The sequence below is a fragment of the Chaetodon auriga genome, chromosome 4 (genome assembly GCF_051107435.1).
Source record: "Chaetodon auriga isolate fChaAug3 chromosome 4, fChaAug3.hap1, whole genome shotgun sequence".
NCBI classification, from domain to species: domain Eukaryota; kingdom Metazoa; phylum Chordata; class Actinopteri; order Chaetodontiformes; family Chaetodontidae; genus Chaetodon; species Chaetodon auriga.
Window position 1 is genome coordinate 24,023,163 of NC_135077.1, and position 17,017 is coordinate 24,040,179.

At 39.1% G+C, this 17,017-nt stretch overlaps 2 protein-coding genes across 2 annotated transcripts; both read left to right on the plus strand.

The window, feature by feature from the left end:
• The first annotated feature begins 2,730 nt into the window (after positions 1-2,730).
• Positions 2,731-5,875, plus strand: LOC143320154 (N-acetylaspartate synthetase-like). The gene is made up of 3 exons (XM_076729614.1): positions 2,731-3,131; positions 3,504-3,668; positions 4,950-5,875. The coding sequence occupies exons 1-3, from the start codon at positions 2,912-2,914 to the stop codon at positions 5,381-5,383; spliced, it is 819 nt and encodes a 272-aa protein (XP_076585729.1). The 5' UTR covers positions 2,731-2,911; the 3' UTR covers positions 5,384-5,875.
• Positions 5,876-8,291: 2,416 nt separating this feature from the next.
• On the plus strand, positions 8,292-12,837 carry LOC143318905 (uncharacterized). Its single transcript, XM_076727429.1, has 7 exons — positions 8,292-8,424; positions 8,747-8,879; positions 9,735-9,833; positions 9,939-10,733; positions 10,929-11,071; positions 11,546-11,655; positions 11,778-12,837. Exons 2-7 carry the CDS (start codon positions 8,774-8,776, stop codon positions 11,914-11,916), a joined length of 1,392 nt encoding a protein of 463 aa, XP_076583544.1. The 5' UTR covers positions 8,292-8,424; positions 8,747-8,773; the 3' UTR covers positions 11,917-12,837.
• The last annotated feature ends 4,180 nt before the right edge of the window (positions 12,838-17,017 follow it).

Consider the following 17,017-nt stretch of genomic DNA (forward strand, 5'->3'; position numbering starts at 1 on the left):
TTTTTGCTCCCATTTTTCATGAGATGACCTCAAAGATTTACAACATTTTCTATATACACAAAAGATCAATTTCTCTCAAATATTGTTCACAAATCTGTCTAAATCTGTGTTAGTGAGCACTTCTCCTTTGCCGAGATAATCCATCCCACCTCACAGGTGTGGCATATCAAGATGATGATTAGACAGCATGATTATTGCACAGGTGTGCCTTAGGCTGGCCACAATAAAAGGCCACTCTGAAATGTTCAGTTTTATATACATGTGTATATGTATGTATACATATACATATACATATACATATGCATACCAATTGCACGCTCCCTCAAAACTTGCCACATCTGTGGCATTGTGCTGTGTGATAAAACTGAACATTTCAGAGTGGCTGTGGCGAATCTACCTAATGCCTGGTCATCATATCAATAACTATTGATTACATAAACTTAGCTAACGGCCTCAGAGTTAGCTAGGGTATTGTCACAGTTTAGCTAATTTACTAATGTTAGTCTGTTACTAACCTCAATCACATAAAAGTCCATTGTAAACCTGCATAACGTTAATGTAACTTGTATGCAAATAAATGATTGAATGAACATCCAAATCAAACAAGATGTACCTTGAAAACACCTTAATGGAGATTCTTGGATCTTAGCAAAGAAACCAGCCTTCAGCCATCTCTGAAGAATCACAAAAGCAGTGAAACAGATGCTCAAATGTTCTTCCAAGGCAGTTTTATTAACTCAAATGTACGGATAGCTAAGAAGCTCTCAAATCCTGTGCCAGTACTGTAGATTATTTCAAATCCTCTGAGAAGTTGTTGCTGTCAATAAAAACAAGAGGCCAAAATTGGAAAACTCCATGTAATTTAAAATCTTGATGAACTAAATGACTGCTTGCCATTTTCAGAATCATATAAAGAAAGTTGATCTTCCACTGAATGAACTGCAAAAAAAACAAAAATGGCAAAAAATAAAATTTAACAGAACCAAAAAAAACCTCTGGTTAAAACACTGAAGCACGTCACAACACATCAAAGAATACTGTTCAGAATGACAGTGGTTAACAGTTACAGTACAGTAAAGTGGACACTGTCACATACAGCTGCTGCTGTGGGAGAGTTCAGTCTTAACAGTTAACGAGTCCATCTTTAACACGTCTGTCTCCGCTCATGGTCAGAGATCTGCCATGAGTCTGAGGACTCTTGGGTTAAGGTTGACATTTGACAGTTGCTTCTTGTTTTTCGTTTCAACCTTTGCAACCCTCATTCTAGTCACAGGCAAGGAGCTGACAGGCTGTTTGTGCTTCATTATCCCTGCACCTGAAGACTGCTTGCCTGAAGACTCTAAAATATTTAGAACTGGTGCTGGGAGGTCTGCCTACACCTTAGTAAGAGTGCTGCTTAGTATGTTTTTTTGCTCTGCATTAATGGAGAGAAATCAGTGAAGCTACTTATGTTCATCACTGCATCGTTCTGTTAGATTTCCTAACTGAGTACAGGTGGTGCTGAGAAAGGAATTCTGCTATGTACTGTATATTAGCACCAGAGAATGGTACATTGCCCAAAGGGCTCAAATTTCAGAATCAATGCTGGGTAATTATGTAAATAATGTCGCTTCTGGTGTCAGACCGTGCATGAAGTGGCAAACTAGCAGCAGATACTGCACATAGACAACCAATAATAACTCTCCCTACACACATTTCTGCCACAGAACAGATTCTAAGAAACATTTCAGTGTCTCTCTCACAGGCAAACCTATCTGTCTGCACTCATCTCTTCCACAGTGTAAGTCACTGATATTGTGCTCTGTTAGATCTGTGTTTCCTTGACATGTGGGTGGTAGAGGAAGATTTGACCTTGAAAACATTTGGGCATCCTCTCACTGGACAACTCACCGCACATCCTTCCTCTTCAAGTGAGCGATTAGATCTTTAGTGTCTTGACACTGGTGTTCAAAACTGTGCAGCAGCCACAGTCGTCCTTACAATAACATCAACACATGCCTGTGGTAAAAAAAAAGTTTGCAATGAAGCACATAATCTCTCAACGTCTTAACCGAGGCTGAAAAAGTGTTGTTATTAAACTTAATTTTATAATATGAGTAAATTCTTGTTTTTTCCCCCCTAAAATATGTCATAATTGGTGATTATTCGTAACAAAAAATCCAGGTGGAAACAGGATGACACTTATTTATAATAATAATAAGCAGAATGGTGGATTCATTTGTTGAATTAATAATGAATATGTGTGCCACAATATGTAACTTACTACTTCTATAACGATCACTACTAGTACTATAATTAAATTAAATTATATTTGCTTGAAATGCAAGAAATAAAACCAAGACGTTGCATTTTTCTTGAGGAAATGTGTAAAGTGAATAATAACAAAGATAAGTGATAAATGTGCGCCTGTGTGTGTACATGTGTTGGGGGCTCACCGTGAGCTCCTCTACTTTTGACCACAGTTGTCGGTGTCCACTCTGATAGGTATTTCACACAGAATGAGCAAATCCATTTTTAACCCTATTTATAGGGATTGTATATCTGCTTCTCACACATATCTGACCTGAGTAGCTTCTAAACAATGTTTTTTGCTGGGGTAGGTGATCACACATGAAAGGCTTAGGTCATCTGACTGGTCTGACAGCTCATCCTGAGTGGGTAGCATCAGAGCACCGCTGAGGAGGGGCCAACTTTGAACAGTGGGTTTTCAAACAGCAACTGACAAATCTTGAATAGTATGCCTGCAAGTGAAGAAGTGCTCTAACAACAACTGCAAAACCTCTGGGTACCAGACCTCCTCACAAAGACGGACGCCATAGAGAAAGTTGTGCACAACAGACAGCACAAGCAAGCTAGAGGTTGGACCTCAGCTACGAATTTCATACCTGAATCCGAATCTTAAAAGTTTGATATGGAGGAAAGAGCACAGACGAATTCTGTCCAGAAACATGACAAAGGACTAAACACTCAAAATGGACTTCAAATTATAGCTGTGCGTGAGTTTGAGCCGGAGGACAAATCTGCGGTCCAGCTGATCTTTTATGAAGGGCTGATGGAGATGGTACCAGACACGGCCTTCAGAGGCTTGAGACATCACCCTGAGAGTCTCCTGCTCTATTCTGCTATGACAGGTAAGATTATTACATAAATGACATATTTCTCTAATTCTCTGCGGCTCGGACAGAAATATGTGGGGGGTGATAATTGCAAGAACACTGAGCATTGACACCAACCAGACAACAGGCGACTACATTTTCTTTTGAGACACATCTTAAGAAATGTTCTTATAGACCATTCTTTCCATAAAGATTTCTTAATTGCAACAAGAACATTCTTTGTCTTGTCTGGTACTTAATTCTTGTGTTTTTCTCATGTTATTGTAATTCATAATGCAGTGTTCAAATGAATTTGACATTGTGCTTGTTGCCTGGAGAAAGTTAAAAGTGTAAGAACTTTAGATTGTCGTTACATTCACACATCTGCTCATATCTTTGCTCTGGCAGTTGTTTGTTTTATCATCACCATGTGCTGGTGGGTGATAGGACTCCTCCCTGCAATTGTGCTGTGTGGGCGCTACTTCTACAGCAGACGTGTGATCCGTGGTTACCTGGAGCACGCCATGAGCACAGACATGGCAGACATCGAAGGCTTTTATATGAAACCACCAGGTATCCATTGTATAACTTATATTTCAAATGCAGAATGTAGTGAAAAATGATCTATTTCTGACTTACAGGGATAAAATTGAGGCACCCTCTTCTGTTCCCTGATAAGCAGTTATACATAAGAATGAGCCTCTGGATGTTATATAAGGGTGATGAGTGTTTTTGAATTGTGCACAGCCATATCTGCAGCACAGTTTGGACCCAAAATGAAGACTGAAGTCCTTCTGAATGACACAATGTCAGATAAATGCAGTGTTAGAGTAATGTATTTACACTAATTACAGGTTTGTAGATTCATGCATCCAGTGAAAACTACAAACTTCTGTATCATATCCTGTTTCTTTGTATTGCTACTTCTTCAAAATGTTAATGCCTTGAATTACATTCAAGAGGGAAAATAATCAAATTTCTGCAGCAGAAAAAAAAAAATAAATAAAAATTGATTATTACAATGAAAGTTGGAAGCTTTGTTAGCCATAAAAAGTGCAGGAAGATATGGTTCTGCATGGAGATGACAGCAATTTCATCAAACTGATTTAAAACTAAGACACAGTGTCGCCTCATTTTGTCTATGTTGGCTGCAACTAATAGTATTCTCTTTTTTGGTTCAGTCTATTGAAGACATTTATATTAGATATATACAATATATTCATGAAATACAACACATGAGATTTATTCAAGGGTAGAAGGATAAATTCCTGGACTTTTTTCCTTATTTCCAAGTGTTTCAGAGTCAAGATGGAGAGAGGCGTTCAGTGTCTGACATTGAGAAATATTTCAAAATAGTAAGAAACTAGAAAATTGCATCATATGAATCACTTGAATAAACATCACAGACAGTTAGCCATTCACTATATTTTTGGGAAGACTTTTCTGTCCAGAGGAAACAGAGCAGTGTCTGATAAAGGATGCCCAGCTGTATGGATCATTGTACAACTTATAAATAAAGACCAATTTAAACACCTCCTCCGGCGTTGACACAGTGATAATCTCTTACCTGGCTGAGCCTGTGAATCATAGTTTTCACACCACACTTGCTGTACAAGCTTTCCTTGAGCCTGTGCGTCGACAAGAAACCTGTAATGACGTCAGGACTGAAAAGGATACTGTGCATCAAAGCTCAGTGACTGATCCGGTTGGTTGGGGCAGGCAATTATCTGTTGTAGCTGTGAAAGAAAAGACTTGAATGAATTGCATTTTAAACAGAATGATTTTCCTTTTTTCATTGCATTTCCACATCCTTTATTCATCATGCTCATGTTGTGTCCTTGCCCTTCACCTCAGACTCCTGTCTGTGGGTAGCGGTGCTGGAAGGCAAAGTGGTGGGTGTCGTGGCAGCAGTCGGCCAGCAGGATCCAGGAGGTGCTGTCGAGTTGCAGCGGATGTGTGTTGACCGCAGCTATCGGCAGCGTGGCATCGGCGTGGCACTGGGACAGAAGGTTCTGGAGTTTGCTGTCACTCACAGATACTCGTCTGTTGTTTTGGGAAACACAGCGTACACACGTGCTGCGCACCAGCTCTACCAGCGTTTGGGCTTCCGCTGTGTGGGGGTCACCAATGGGTATGTCACAGCTGGTGCGAGACAGTCCTTACTAGAACAAATGTTCTACAGGGTCCGCCATCATCACTACAGCCTCAACGTGCAAAATAGCAAGACACTTGAAATGGACAGCGATAGCCTTTGTGGGAGTTCTGCACTGTCAGCACCAGAAAAATGAAAAATGTTTATGTTTTCCTGACAAGCGACATACATAAACTACAGTACAGTGCTGTTATTGCACCACTGAACCTGTGTGGGAAGAGCTCAGCAGGGCTGGCTTTGACAATGCTGTGCAGATAACTCTGTCTCTGTCAGCTGTGGTGATTGGTGATTCTTTGAACCATGACAACAGTCTTTCTTCCACTTAATCAGTAGTAGTGGTTTACTTATATGAACTTCACCAAATCTTAATGGTAGAGTTGGCTGATCAGAAAAGGCTCATATGATTTCGTTTTTTGGGGGCAGTTTCGGAGGCTCATCTTGACCACAGGGCTGTTAAACCAGAACACGATCACACAGCATGGGTCAGACCAAAAAAACACTTGTTTACTTATTTAGATATGAGGACTACCTAAATAGAGAACTATCTCAGTACTTTTAAGACTTGTGGTCATATTTTGATTATTGTGAAAGCTCAGTATTGACTATCCCCTTTGAAATACTTTAATATAAATAAAAAAATAAATATATGTGCTCTATCATGTACATGTCTATGTTTTTCTTACTTACTGTTATTACGTAGCAATGTCTGTGATTCTCACTGATGCTGTATGTGCTTTTGTTTGTCTGGTTATGTTAGCTTCTCTTTTTATCTGCGGTGCTTGGGTCTCTCTTGCAAAAGAATTTCAAGGAGATTAATTAAATAACACCTATATATAGCATTGCATTTGTATCAAGTTGGAGGACTCACAATAGACAGACAGAAGTGCAAAGTCAAAGCAGCAGAGGCGGAGATACTCTGACCAAGCTCCAAAAATGCTACATCCTACATTCCCATAATGCAGGTTCTAAGCATCTTTTATTAGACTGCTCTGCCTCCTAAATGCCTACTTCCTTCAAACCTTCAAGCTCATGTTTGTACAGTAAAACAGGCTTCATGTTAAAACTGTGACATCTTAAACCCAAGCTGAGCTAACCCTGATGACGTGTTGTTTTTGAAAGCTCCCTCCTGAACCCCATTAGGCATTATACAATTGTTCTGTGAGCTCTTGTTCGGTGAGTAGTCCTGTACTCATTGTGAGGAGTAAACTAATCGTCATGCTTAAAATCGGTGGAGTGCCCCAGCTGAATAATTTGAAGACTGAATCTCTCATTAGAATGGTGCATACTCATAAAGCCCTGCAGGCTTTGTAATTTAAGTCTTTACTCTGTTATTGATCAGTGTAACATTCAAATGAGTCAAAACATTTTCATCTCTGGGTGAAGAACAATACTTTTTGCACATTCTATGGCCTGGTCTGTGTTCTTTTTGAGCTATCAGGCCATCTTGAAAACACAACTGCTTGGATGAGATAATAGAAGGGTGTAGCAGCTGATCCCAGCTCTGTCAGGACTCACTCACTTGTAGTTTCTCAGTGACTCACTTCCTTACACAAACACATGAATGACCTTAAACATCCATATCATGAAATTCAACTTTTCTAAGTCGTTATCTATGTTAACACCCTGAAAGCTATGGGTTAGTGAACTGGCCCTTTAACATTCAGTTCAGCTAAATGTAGTTTAGAGGTTTTGAGTTTTTACCTGCAGCTAGACACAGAAACACATGAAAATGCAAAAAAACACACTGTGAGCCAGAATGAAAGTGCATCACTGGAACATTCCTGACAGCAAATCTTGAATGTGTTGGACCGGACATACAGACCACAAGGTAATGCTTTAGACTACAGCTTGCAACATACAGGGTAATTCCTCCCATTTTACATTTCTTTGTACTAACAGTGGAACAGATGGGAGGTCGAGTCATTGATCACACATCCACATTTGTCCGGGCAGCAACGTGTTTCCTGGCACTGGCCCTCTACATGTTCAGGACTGGTTGCATCATATAGCGACCACTGATGTGCTGATGTACCGTCTATAGCAAGTGATTTTCACACAGGAACCTGACTAAGCCTGCATTGACAAGCTATAGAGCCATTAGAGCTTTTGAAATGTTAGCTCCAGCTTCCATTGTTCCTACAGGACCAGTTACTGTCCTGAGCTTAATGATGTTTTCCAAATATAGCAGCCAGTGAGGGTAAACGCAGCGTGTAACGATAAGACTGACGTGTGTGCATAAAGCATTTTATGAATGGATTTACTGTATTATTCAGTATGAAAATGACCATCAAGTTCAGATGAATCTGAAAAAAGAAAACAAACTTCTGTGGCCAAATTACCACCCTAGCACACGTGCTGCTTTCATTATGATCACAGTAGGATTAAATTAAGTCTACAAAAAATGGATTTAGTTGCACAGTGCACAACCTTTTGCTCAATCAGAAAATCTGCTGGAGCAAAACTTGAGTAAGAAAAGTAAACTTGCGACCAGACTCAGACTCAGACTTCTTCCCAGTATGTTCATATGAAAACTCCATGCTCAGCATCTTTGGGGTTTGTGAAATCTGTTCTTCCTCATATCTGTCCATGTCAATATGTGGTTCATGTTGTGAAATTGGCAAAACGTTGCTGCTGCTCTCTGCAAAGCTCTGATTACACTAAATCAAACAGATTTATTTCCCCTGATCTCAAACAGTGGTCTTCATGCCTCATGACCGTGGAGAGGGCAGGTGTTTAGTCCAACCGGAAACACAAACTGGTTTCACTTAAAAGCTCATCTTGTCTGTTTATGATGGAAATGAAAAAAAAAAAAGAAGCTATTTCTCTGGTCACAGTGACACCACAAACTGCACCACCAGTGCTGAGATTAGTCCTGGATGACCAAGAGTATCCTGAGTTTAATTTCAATGCCACACGCCTTCAACTGGTTTTTCTGATTAACTCGCCAGCAGTTAGGGGGATAGGAGGTTCTCGCTCCGCCTCCTGACCAACCCTAAATTTCTGCCCTGCTGGCCACACATGTAGAGAACACCACACAATGATTTAAAGTAAGTGTGCCATACATTGAAGCACAAGTGCCCTGCTTTGGTGGATGAAGTTACAAGAAGTGAATAGGTTTGGTTTTAATTCCTTTATTATTCCATCCCATTGACTGTGTTATCATCTCTACAGGCAGAGGTAAGATTTACTTTACATTAATGGCATTCAAGGTCTAAATCTGATATTCTTATATAGTGTGACACTATAAAAAACAGACAATCCAACTTCTTTAAGCAATCAGCAAAACAGAAGAAGTTTTGTCATTTTGCATACATACATGTCCTGCTAAAAGTTACTACAATGTCTACAGTATTATTCTTTATGTCAAGGTAGAAACTTACTGGAGGGAACTTAGAACATAAATGAAAGGCAAATAACTGAGAGGGGACAGATTTCCTATTAACCTTAATGAAAAAAGGCTATTTCAGAAGCTAACGCTACAGTTTTTTTCACTGGTAAGTCTACAGCTCATGAAGCACAAGCAAAGATGGCTGTCGAGTACCATGCCTCTACCGTGACAAACATGGACTACGAGAACAGTAAAATTGGCTATAAGCAACTTTTCATGGATGGCAGCAAGCTCCAGTATTCAGGTAACAAAATAAGAACTTCAGTCTGCATAGGGTTGGGGGATGTGACAATATAAACCACAAAACAACGAAAAAGGACCAGTTCCCCTCAGCTCCACAGAGCTTTTTGATATTTTTCAGTATGCTATGTTTGTTTCACAGCACACAACTGGACTGTTTTCGTTTGGTTCCACACACATAGCTACTTCTACATCATGATATATTTCACCAGATGATAAAAAACTGACTGTCTGTGAGTGTCTATATTGAGGTTTGCACCCAATTCCAATATCTTCCAATATCCCAATCAATATTTTTGGTCGTATTAGTGATCACCGAGCAGGACCGATTAATGGCAATGTAGGATTTATAGAACTGTTGCATGAATGGGATGAGTATCTCCATTTGTCAGATATTTGACCCTAAAGATTAGCCAAAAACACCATCCTTGTCTAATTATTTTACCTATAAACATTGTCTCAATTTGACTTTATTAACAATTTAACTTATACATGTGGTGTAGATAAGTCAATGTAAACCTACAAATACTGCAAGGTGAGATTTTATCCTTATCAGCCAACCCGAGTTCAAAATGATCCATATTTTTAAACTAATGACTGGTCCTCTGGTTTGGTATAAGTTTTACAAATTGTATATGTTATATAATGATATATCCACATAAATATGTTGGTATATGTAATATGTTGTTTTAAGACCTAAGAAAATAATTATAAATCTTGTGTATTTCCAAGAAAACTGGTATTTAGTGATTTGTCAGTGTTTTGCATTCAGTATTGTACAGATGAAGCAGATAACCACAGGTTCCTTAAAACACTTCATCAATTTGAAGTTTCTGTTTCTATTCTTGCGGTCATTCAGTTTATGCATTGAGAAACAGCCCTTTCCGGCTTGCTACAGTTTGCCTCGGTCTGCTCGGTGTCCTCCTGTTGGCTTGGGTCATAGGTCAGAGTGTCCACTGTGAGTCTACCTCTCTGTTTTCTTTGTCAAATATTCAAGTTTTAGAAAGTTGCCTCATGTCATAGTAAAAATCACTGATTTCCTGATATCTCTCATCTCTGGCAGACCAAAATGTAGAGCAAGACCATCAGAACAAGCTAAAAGTCATGGGTAAAGACAAAGAGAGTCTACAGGAAGATCTGAGGACGGCGCGAAGAGAGAAGAAGAATCTGGAGACGATGCGCAATGACTTACAGCAACGAAGTGATTACTTATCCAGACGAAATCAACAGATACAGACCAATAACAATTTACTCACTGAGGAAACAAACAATCTTAAAGTCAGCCAAAGCCAGTTACAGGAGAGTAACAATGCTTTAAAACAAGAGACAGAACAGTTAAAGGTCAGTCACGACCAGCTGCAGACTAATAACGATGCCTTGTCTACAGCCAAAGACCTGCTACAAAAACAGTATGATTTAGTGGTCAAACGCAAAAATGAGCTACAGGTCAACTATGACTCAGTGACCAGAGACAGGGACAATTTGCAGAACAAATACAATAATGTAACAAGATCAAAAGAGCAGCTGCAGAAGAATTACAACAACCTGATTAAGGATGTTGAGCATTTGCAGGACAGATACAACTTCTCTTCCAGTGAGAAAGACAAGCTAGCAAGCAGTCACCAAAACTTGACCCTAGCAAAGGACATTCTGCAGGCCAATTACAACGTGCTGACAAAAGCAACAGATGAGCTGCGGGCTTCCTATGCCTCCGTGGTTCAGGAGAAAAATGATCTTCAAAACAGCTGCAAAAATGTAACTGTGGAGAGAGACCTGTTGAAGACGAAAAATGACAACCTGACTGCTGAGAGAGACCAGCTGCAGGTGGAAATTGAGAGACTGAAAGCAGTGATTCAAGGTAACTGACAAAAATCACACCTGACACGTTTGATATGGCAAAATGTCTTGTCACCTGAAAATTAAATTAAATTAAAAAAAAAAAAAATTAAACCTTTTTGATTTACTACAGAAAACCACCAAACATCACGTTATCATGTCGTCCAACTCAATGCATGTAAACACTGTTGTCACAATAAATTCATTGCGTTTTCAGACAAGAAATGCCCCAGTGGCTGGAGGAAATTTCAGCATCATTGCTACTACACTTCTGTTGGCAAGAAAAACTGGAAGCTGAGCAGAGACTACTGTCAAAACAAAGGAGCAGACCTGGCAATCATAACGAGCCAAGAGGAAATGGTTTGTTTATCCGGATGCATTTATTTATATCTGCATGACTGTACCTTCAGGTATCACCATATCAGTTTTTTAAAATCCTGAATGCTTTAGATTTCACCAATCTTCAAGGATATTCATACGGTGAAAGAACTTGGAAACAGTTTACAGACACAAGGGTATTTAGCAACCCCACAAATACAACTCAAATATTCACTGTCTTGTTGCTCTGTTTTTGGTCTCCACAGACCCCCCACGGAAATATCTGGCTTCCCCATTAAGTTCACCAGCTAGTTGTTAAATTCATCCATAACATCATTTCATCCATTTTTACTATAAAAATATTGATTAGTGCAGCTAATTTAAGCTATTTATTCTGCTACACTCCAACAATACCTGTATATATGACAAGCTAATAAAGTAAAACACAGCTTAATGTAACTTTATGGGTAAGACAACTTTGCAATAACTTTTACGTTTATGCCTTGTTTCTCATAGAACTTCATCAATGGCTTGTATCCAAGTGACAAAGAAGTCTGGATTGGACTGACTGATGAAGGAGTAGAGGGCCAGTGGAAATGGGTTGATGGGACACCGATGACCACATCGTAAGAAACTACACTTATTTCTTTTTAATTCCAAGCTAAAACCTCTGGACAATGTTGACTTTGTTCACCCAATGATAGAGCACGGTTTATTCTCATTTTGGATATTTCACCTCATCCTGCAGGTTCTGGGGTAAAAACCAGCCCAACAGCTTTGACGGGAGGAACCAGGACTGTGTGGAGTTCTGGCACCATGCATCAGGGGTTGGCGACTGGAATGATGAGAACTGTAACATAGAACAAAACTGGATCTGTGAGATGTAGTTTTCAAGTACAGAGAGGCCTCGAGCTTTGGTTAACCCTGCTGGCCACTCTCTGGCACTGATGATCATCATGTAAGATTAGTGTAATACGAAAAAATGCATATGGACTGCTATCAGTGAATTAGAAGTAAGTGAAATGTTAGACTTCCTGTTTGCTTAAAAATCAATAATACAAGATCAATATACACACAATGACACACAGCATTGCTACCAGTTAAAGCCTGAAATGTATTGTTGTGATACGTGATGTATTGTGAAGTCAAACTATCTGGGTCATATGGAACCAGGTTGGTTGAGAGAGGTTGAGCTTTCCATTGATATCTGTGCATACTGAAGAAACAATGACTTTAGTGTTGTAACAAATTTCTTAAAGGACGACAATTGATTTTCAGTTAACCCAAATTTAGAAAAAGACACATCCAGATCATGTCAACCTGATTTGCAACTGTAATTAATTAATAAGCATTTCTCAAGAGTTGTACTTATTAATCAGTTCCTGCTGATGTAGTGATGGAGCAGCGGGGTGGAGGCTGAGCTCGCTAAAATGTGTCCTTTAGCACCAGGCCTTGGTCTGCCTGCTTGACCTGCTGGTGAAAATCATCCAACAGCTGAAACAGAGGCAAACATGGTGAAAGTGAAAGGATTTGTCTTAGGTTACTAATGTTAGCGATTTTGTGTTCAGTTATGGCTCCCTGTGCGATGACACTGACGTAGGGGGAATGGATACCAGCAATATACTTTATCATGCATAATTCAATATGTATTAACAATTAAATCTGTGATTTAGCTGTTTAAATTGACGCGTGGATAAAAGCTGCTTACATTGCACTTAAAACATTTCTTGCTTATTTTAAAGTTTCAAAACTAGTGATTCATGTAAACACATAAAATGAATGATTTCAAATAAAAGAATTCTTCTTGTACAACTAGTGTAATAAATCACACTCACAGGCTAAAAAAAAACCAGGTGTGTGTTGGCTCTCCAGGAACAATATCATCTGCCAAGCACTGTTTGCTGATGTTGTCAGTAGTGAAAAATAGCCAGCCACAGAGAATACTGCTGTAGAGAACAAGGTTCTAACCAAGTTTGACTCATGTCCAGAGAAAAGACTGTAACGCTAACACTAAACAGTATAATGTGAAAAAATAGCTTTCTGAGATTGCTAAAATGATCCGCACTGTGGCAGTGGCAGTAGGAAAAAAACATCCAATGGGAAAGATACATGGAGGTAGTGAGAGTGCATACTTGCACTTGCAGATAAATGATTGGTTAACAAGGAAAACAACCAATGCTTTGAGTTGACAACTGTCATCTAATGTAGGTTGTCCGCTGTAACAAAGCCAAGCATTTCATCTCACCTTTACTTGTCAGGGCATAATGAACAGAGATTTTGCCATCATTTTTGTTGCAAATATTATCACAAATTTGTCAAGAAATAAAAGAGTGTCAATGAATAATCATTGGCAAAATTTATATTTCCACACTGCAATTCTGGATATTCAGAAACTCGAGTAATTTGCTTTTCAGCCAATTTTCAGTTAAAGCAGTGGTCACCAGCAATTAGCTGTGTTGACAATGGTTCATGATAATGTGAAAATACCTTCAGAGTAAAGTCACGTAGCCACCAGACAGTCCATGTGTCACATCCCGCACTTCACAAAGATCGAGAATGAACCTCCACATTTGCAGATGACTTCATTCTGTTTTTGTTTTAAACCTCGTCCCGTCTTTTATGCAATCAGGGCTGTACTTGCATGTCACTATTCCTAACAATGACCCATTGTGGGAGCTGTCATGATTGACTTTGCTGTCACGTATGCAATTTTTTACTGCTGAAACAGATTTTGTGGTGAGACATTGTGTTGGTTCTGCATTTCTATGTTAACAAGGGAGCCAAAGTTCCCCTTGTGCTGTGCTTTGAATCCATGAGAGGATAACCATCTGGCAGCCAGCTCCATAGCCAGAAATGCTACTCATTCCTCTCCACAACGCCTTTGCATTTGAGGAAGAGTGTGCACTCATTTCTCATTTTCTCTCAGTGCTGTAGGTGTTCCTTCCATTATCTTCCTCTGTAGGTCCTTTCATGGAGTCTAACGATTAATCTAATGTGCACAGAACATTCGCCGACGCAAACCAAATGTTTTTCTTAGATATTTCAAACAATGATTATCTATTAAAGTAACTACAGTGTAATAAATGAGATTATCAACCCATTCATTTGAAGATGTTGAACAAGCAACTTCTAAGAGCGATAATCCTAATGCTCCCACTGTGTCGTCTCAGAAAGATGAAAGGTTTGAGCTGTCAGTATCTATTGATGACTTGACGTGATCTTAAAAGAACTTTATTCAATATGTAATGTTTAAAACTTTACTGATGATACAGTCAGCCATAGTCTACCAAACTGAGAAGACTGCCATTCATCAGAGACACAGAAGTCTGCAGATTGCTTTGGGGGCACCACCTGCTGTTAAATGTATGCTTTGATTATGACGATTCAAAATCTCTCTTTTGAGGCCTCAACTTTTTGGAAGTGCAATCACTGGAGTACACCTTCAGCAATGTTTCTCTGAAATCAATGTTTGCCTCATTGGATTCTGTCCATTCTCGCATTCCTTCTCTCTGCCTCATATTGACCTTGTTCATTATATTAGTTGTACAGTCATGTATAACATTTATCATTTATATTAGCCCTTTTATTGCTTGAAAATCATTAAAACCACAGTGAAAATAACAACTACCTTCAGATACACTTTTACCTTGAGTTAATTTAAAGCAGGAAAGTGTTTTTATACACTTTTTTATACAAATTAACTACTTCAGCTCACAATTTCAAATGGATCTGTTTGTCAGTCTAAATCCTTGTTGGCTGTCATTCCTTCACTCTTTCCAGTGTCCTTTAAGTGTCTTTGGCTCCCTTCTGCTGGTCCCCATCAGCTCTGTGACTGTATTTCTGCCAAATATTCTGGAGCTCAGAGACAAGCTGCCGGTGCTGATGTTAGACAGGGGAATTCTTCAATCTTTAACATCTTAATGTAATTTCAGTGACACAAACTTGTCGAAATATGGTCAATGACCTGAGAAAAATAATCTAGAAAAAGAAAACTTGTTTGTTAGCATAAGTTCAGAGCAAATTAATTTAATGATTAATAATTTTCAAAACATGCAAACAATTTGTCACCTTGCACTCATTAGATTTTATATTCTAAATGAGCATATTTGTTCCAAACATCTTTGACTTCCAATTCCTATGGCAAGTTTAGACAGGTCGGTAATATGGCCACATGTTAACATTAGAGTTCCAGCATAGTGATATACAACAGATTCACTTAACAAGTTTTTCACTGCTGGAAAGATGTTGTCATAAAACTAATCAGTCTATGTAGTTTAAAGGTGCAACATTTTTTAAATTGGTGCTACATCAGCAGAGAAAAAGGGCTTCCAGGAGTTCCACTGTCATGCTTTTACAAACTCTTGTTCTAGTACACATAATTTAGCAAACATGAGTCAAAGCTACATCAAATTTAAACGCAGAGTACAGCTTCAGTTTCTTTGTTTGTATAACTGAATTTTTTTTTCTGAAAACAGAACCTAATGCTATCCACAATGGTATTGAATACTTAGCAAATCAATAAACAGCATTCTCAAGTGGCCCTCTGCTCCAAAGGCTGAAAATGTCTGTGAAGACATCCATCAGTTGATCTGCACACACATTGAGAGCTCGGCGAGGGATGCCATCAGGTCCAGGTGCCTCACGTGGATTGTCCTTTTGTAGAATCTGCATCTGTCATCCCTGGATATTATTGACAGCCTATATAAGATAAAACATGTCAACCCTCTAAAAAATCTGTCTATCTAAATGCCAAACCTTTTTTTAAAATCTGATAAATAAATGTGTGATAACGAATGTGTGAATTATTTCTAATGACACTGAGACAGAGACACAAGCTCAAAATACTAACTATAAGAAATTAACTGAATTCTTTTTCAAAGTGTGGATTTGCCAAAGGCCTTCTCCCTGAAATTTTTGACTTTCATAGAAAAACATACTGGAGGCAGGGAGGGCTGAGTGTTTAGCAGATACGATGAAAGGCGTTTCACAACATGATCAAGTTCTGTTATTAGGTTCAGATGACACTACCAGTGGCACAAATGATTTGTTCTGCTTTCTTATGTTTGCCAGTGGTGCCCCCTGCTGGTAAGATCAAGTTCCTGTCAGTGAGGCCAAACTCTGTGGTCAGTAAGCTGTGGATGCTCATAGGGACTGCAGAGGCTCCAGCTCTGTCCTTGAAATGGACCAAAAGAGACAACATGGAGGGAATTTCACATCTTTATAGCTGCCACAAGACCAGTGAAAGAGCTGCAAGTAATACACACCAGAGACTATAACAAGATATTCTTTGATTTAGAGGCATTATCTCTGCCTGGACAGTGCTGAACCATCAGTGCAGTAAGCTGATATCTACAACTGTACAGACAGGTGAGAGGTTATATTGCATGCTTTTTAAAAACCAAGTCAACCATGCTGCAGGCAAACTGAAATACTGGCAAAAACACATCCAGTAACTTTTCATTATATATTTTAACATACTGTATTGGTTGAAATATATTTGATATTGTAATTGATTGATATTGTAAAGATGAAAGCGAGTGGTTTAATATTAACTTCCAAGAAGTCAAGATTCAAAAATACTTGATCATGTTAGGAGACACTGGGCTCCTCAGCACAAATCCCCATGCTGCTGTTTTCTTTCTTTTGATGTGGTATTTTGCAGGTTAACTCTTTAAAATTCAGTTGTAACTGTTTTGCTGAGGCTGTTTCAATCCACTAAAAGCACAGCTGTATTAGGAAACAAGGATAAGAGTCTAGAACAGGGGGTCGGCAACCCGCAGCTCAGGAGCCGCATGCGGCTTCTTTGCTCCTCTCAAGTGGCTCCCTGTGGCTTTGACAAAAAAAATCACCCAGGATGGATGGCAAATAGAAAAAAAGAAAAGTCCCCAAGGAAAACAGAGGGTTCAACAGTGTGTGGACAGATTTGTTTGCATTCACTACCAACTTGATCTGCAGTGAGAAATTAGCAAAGAACAAAAAAAATAAGGC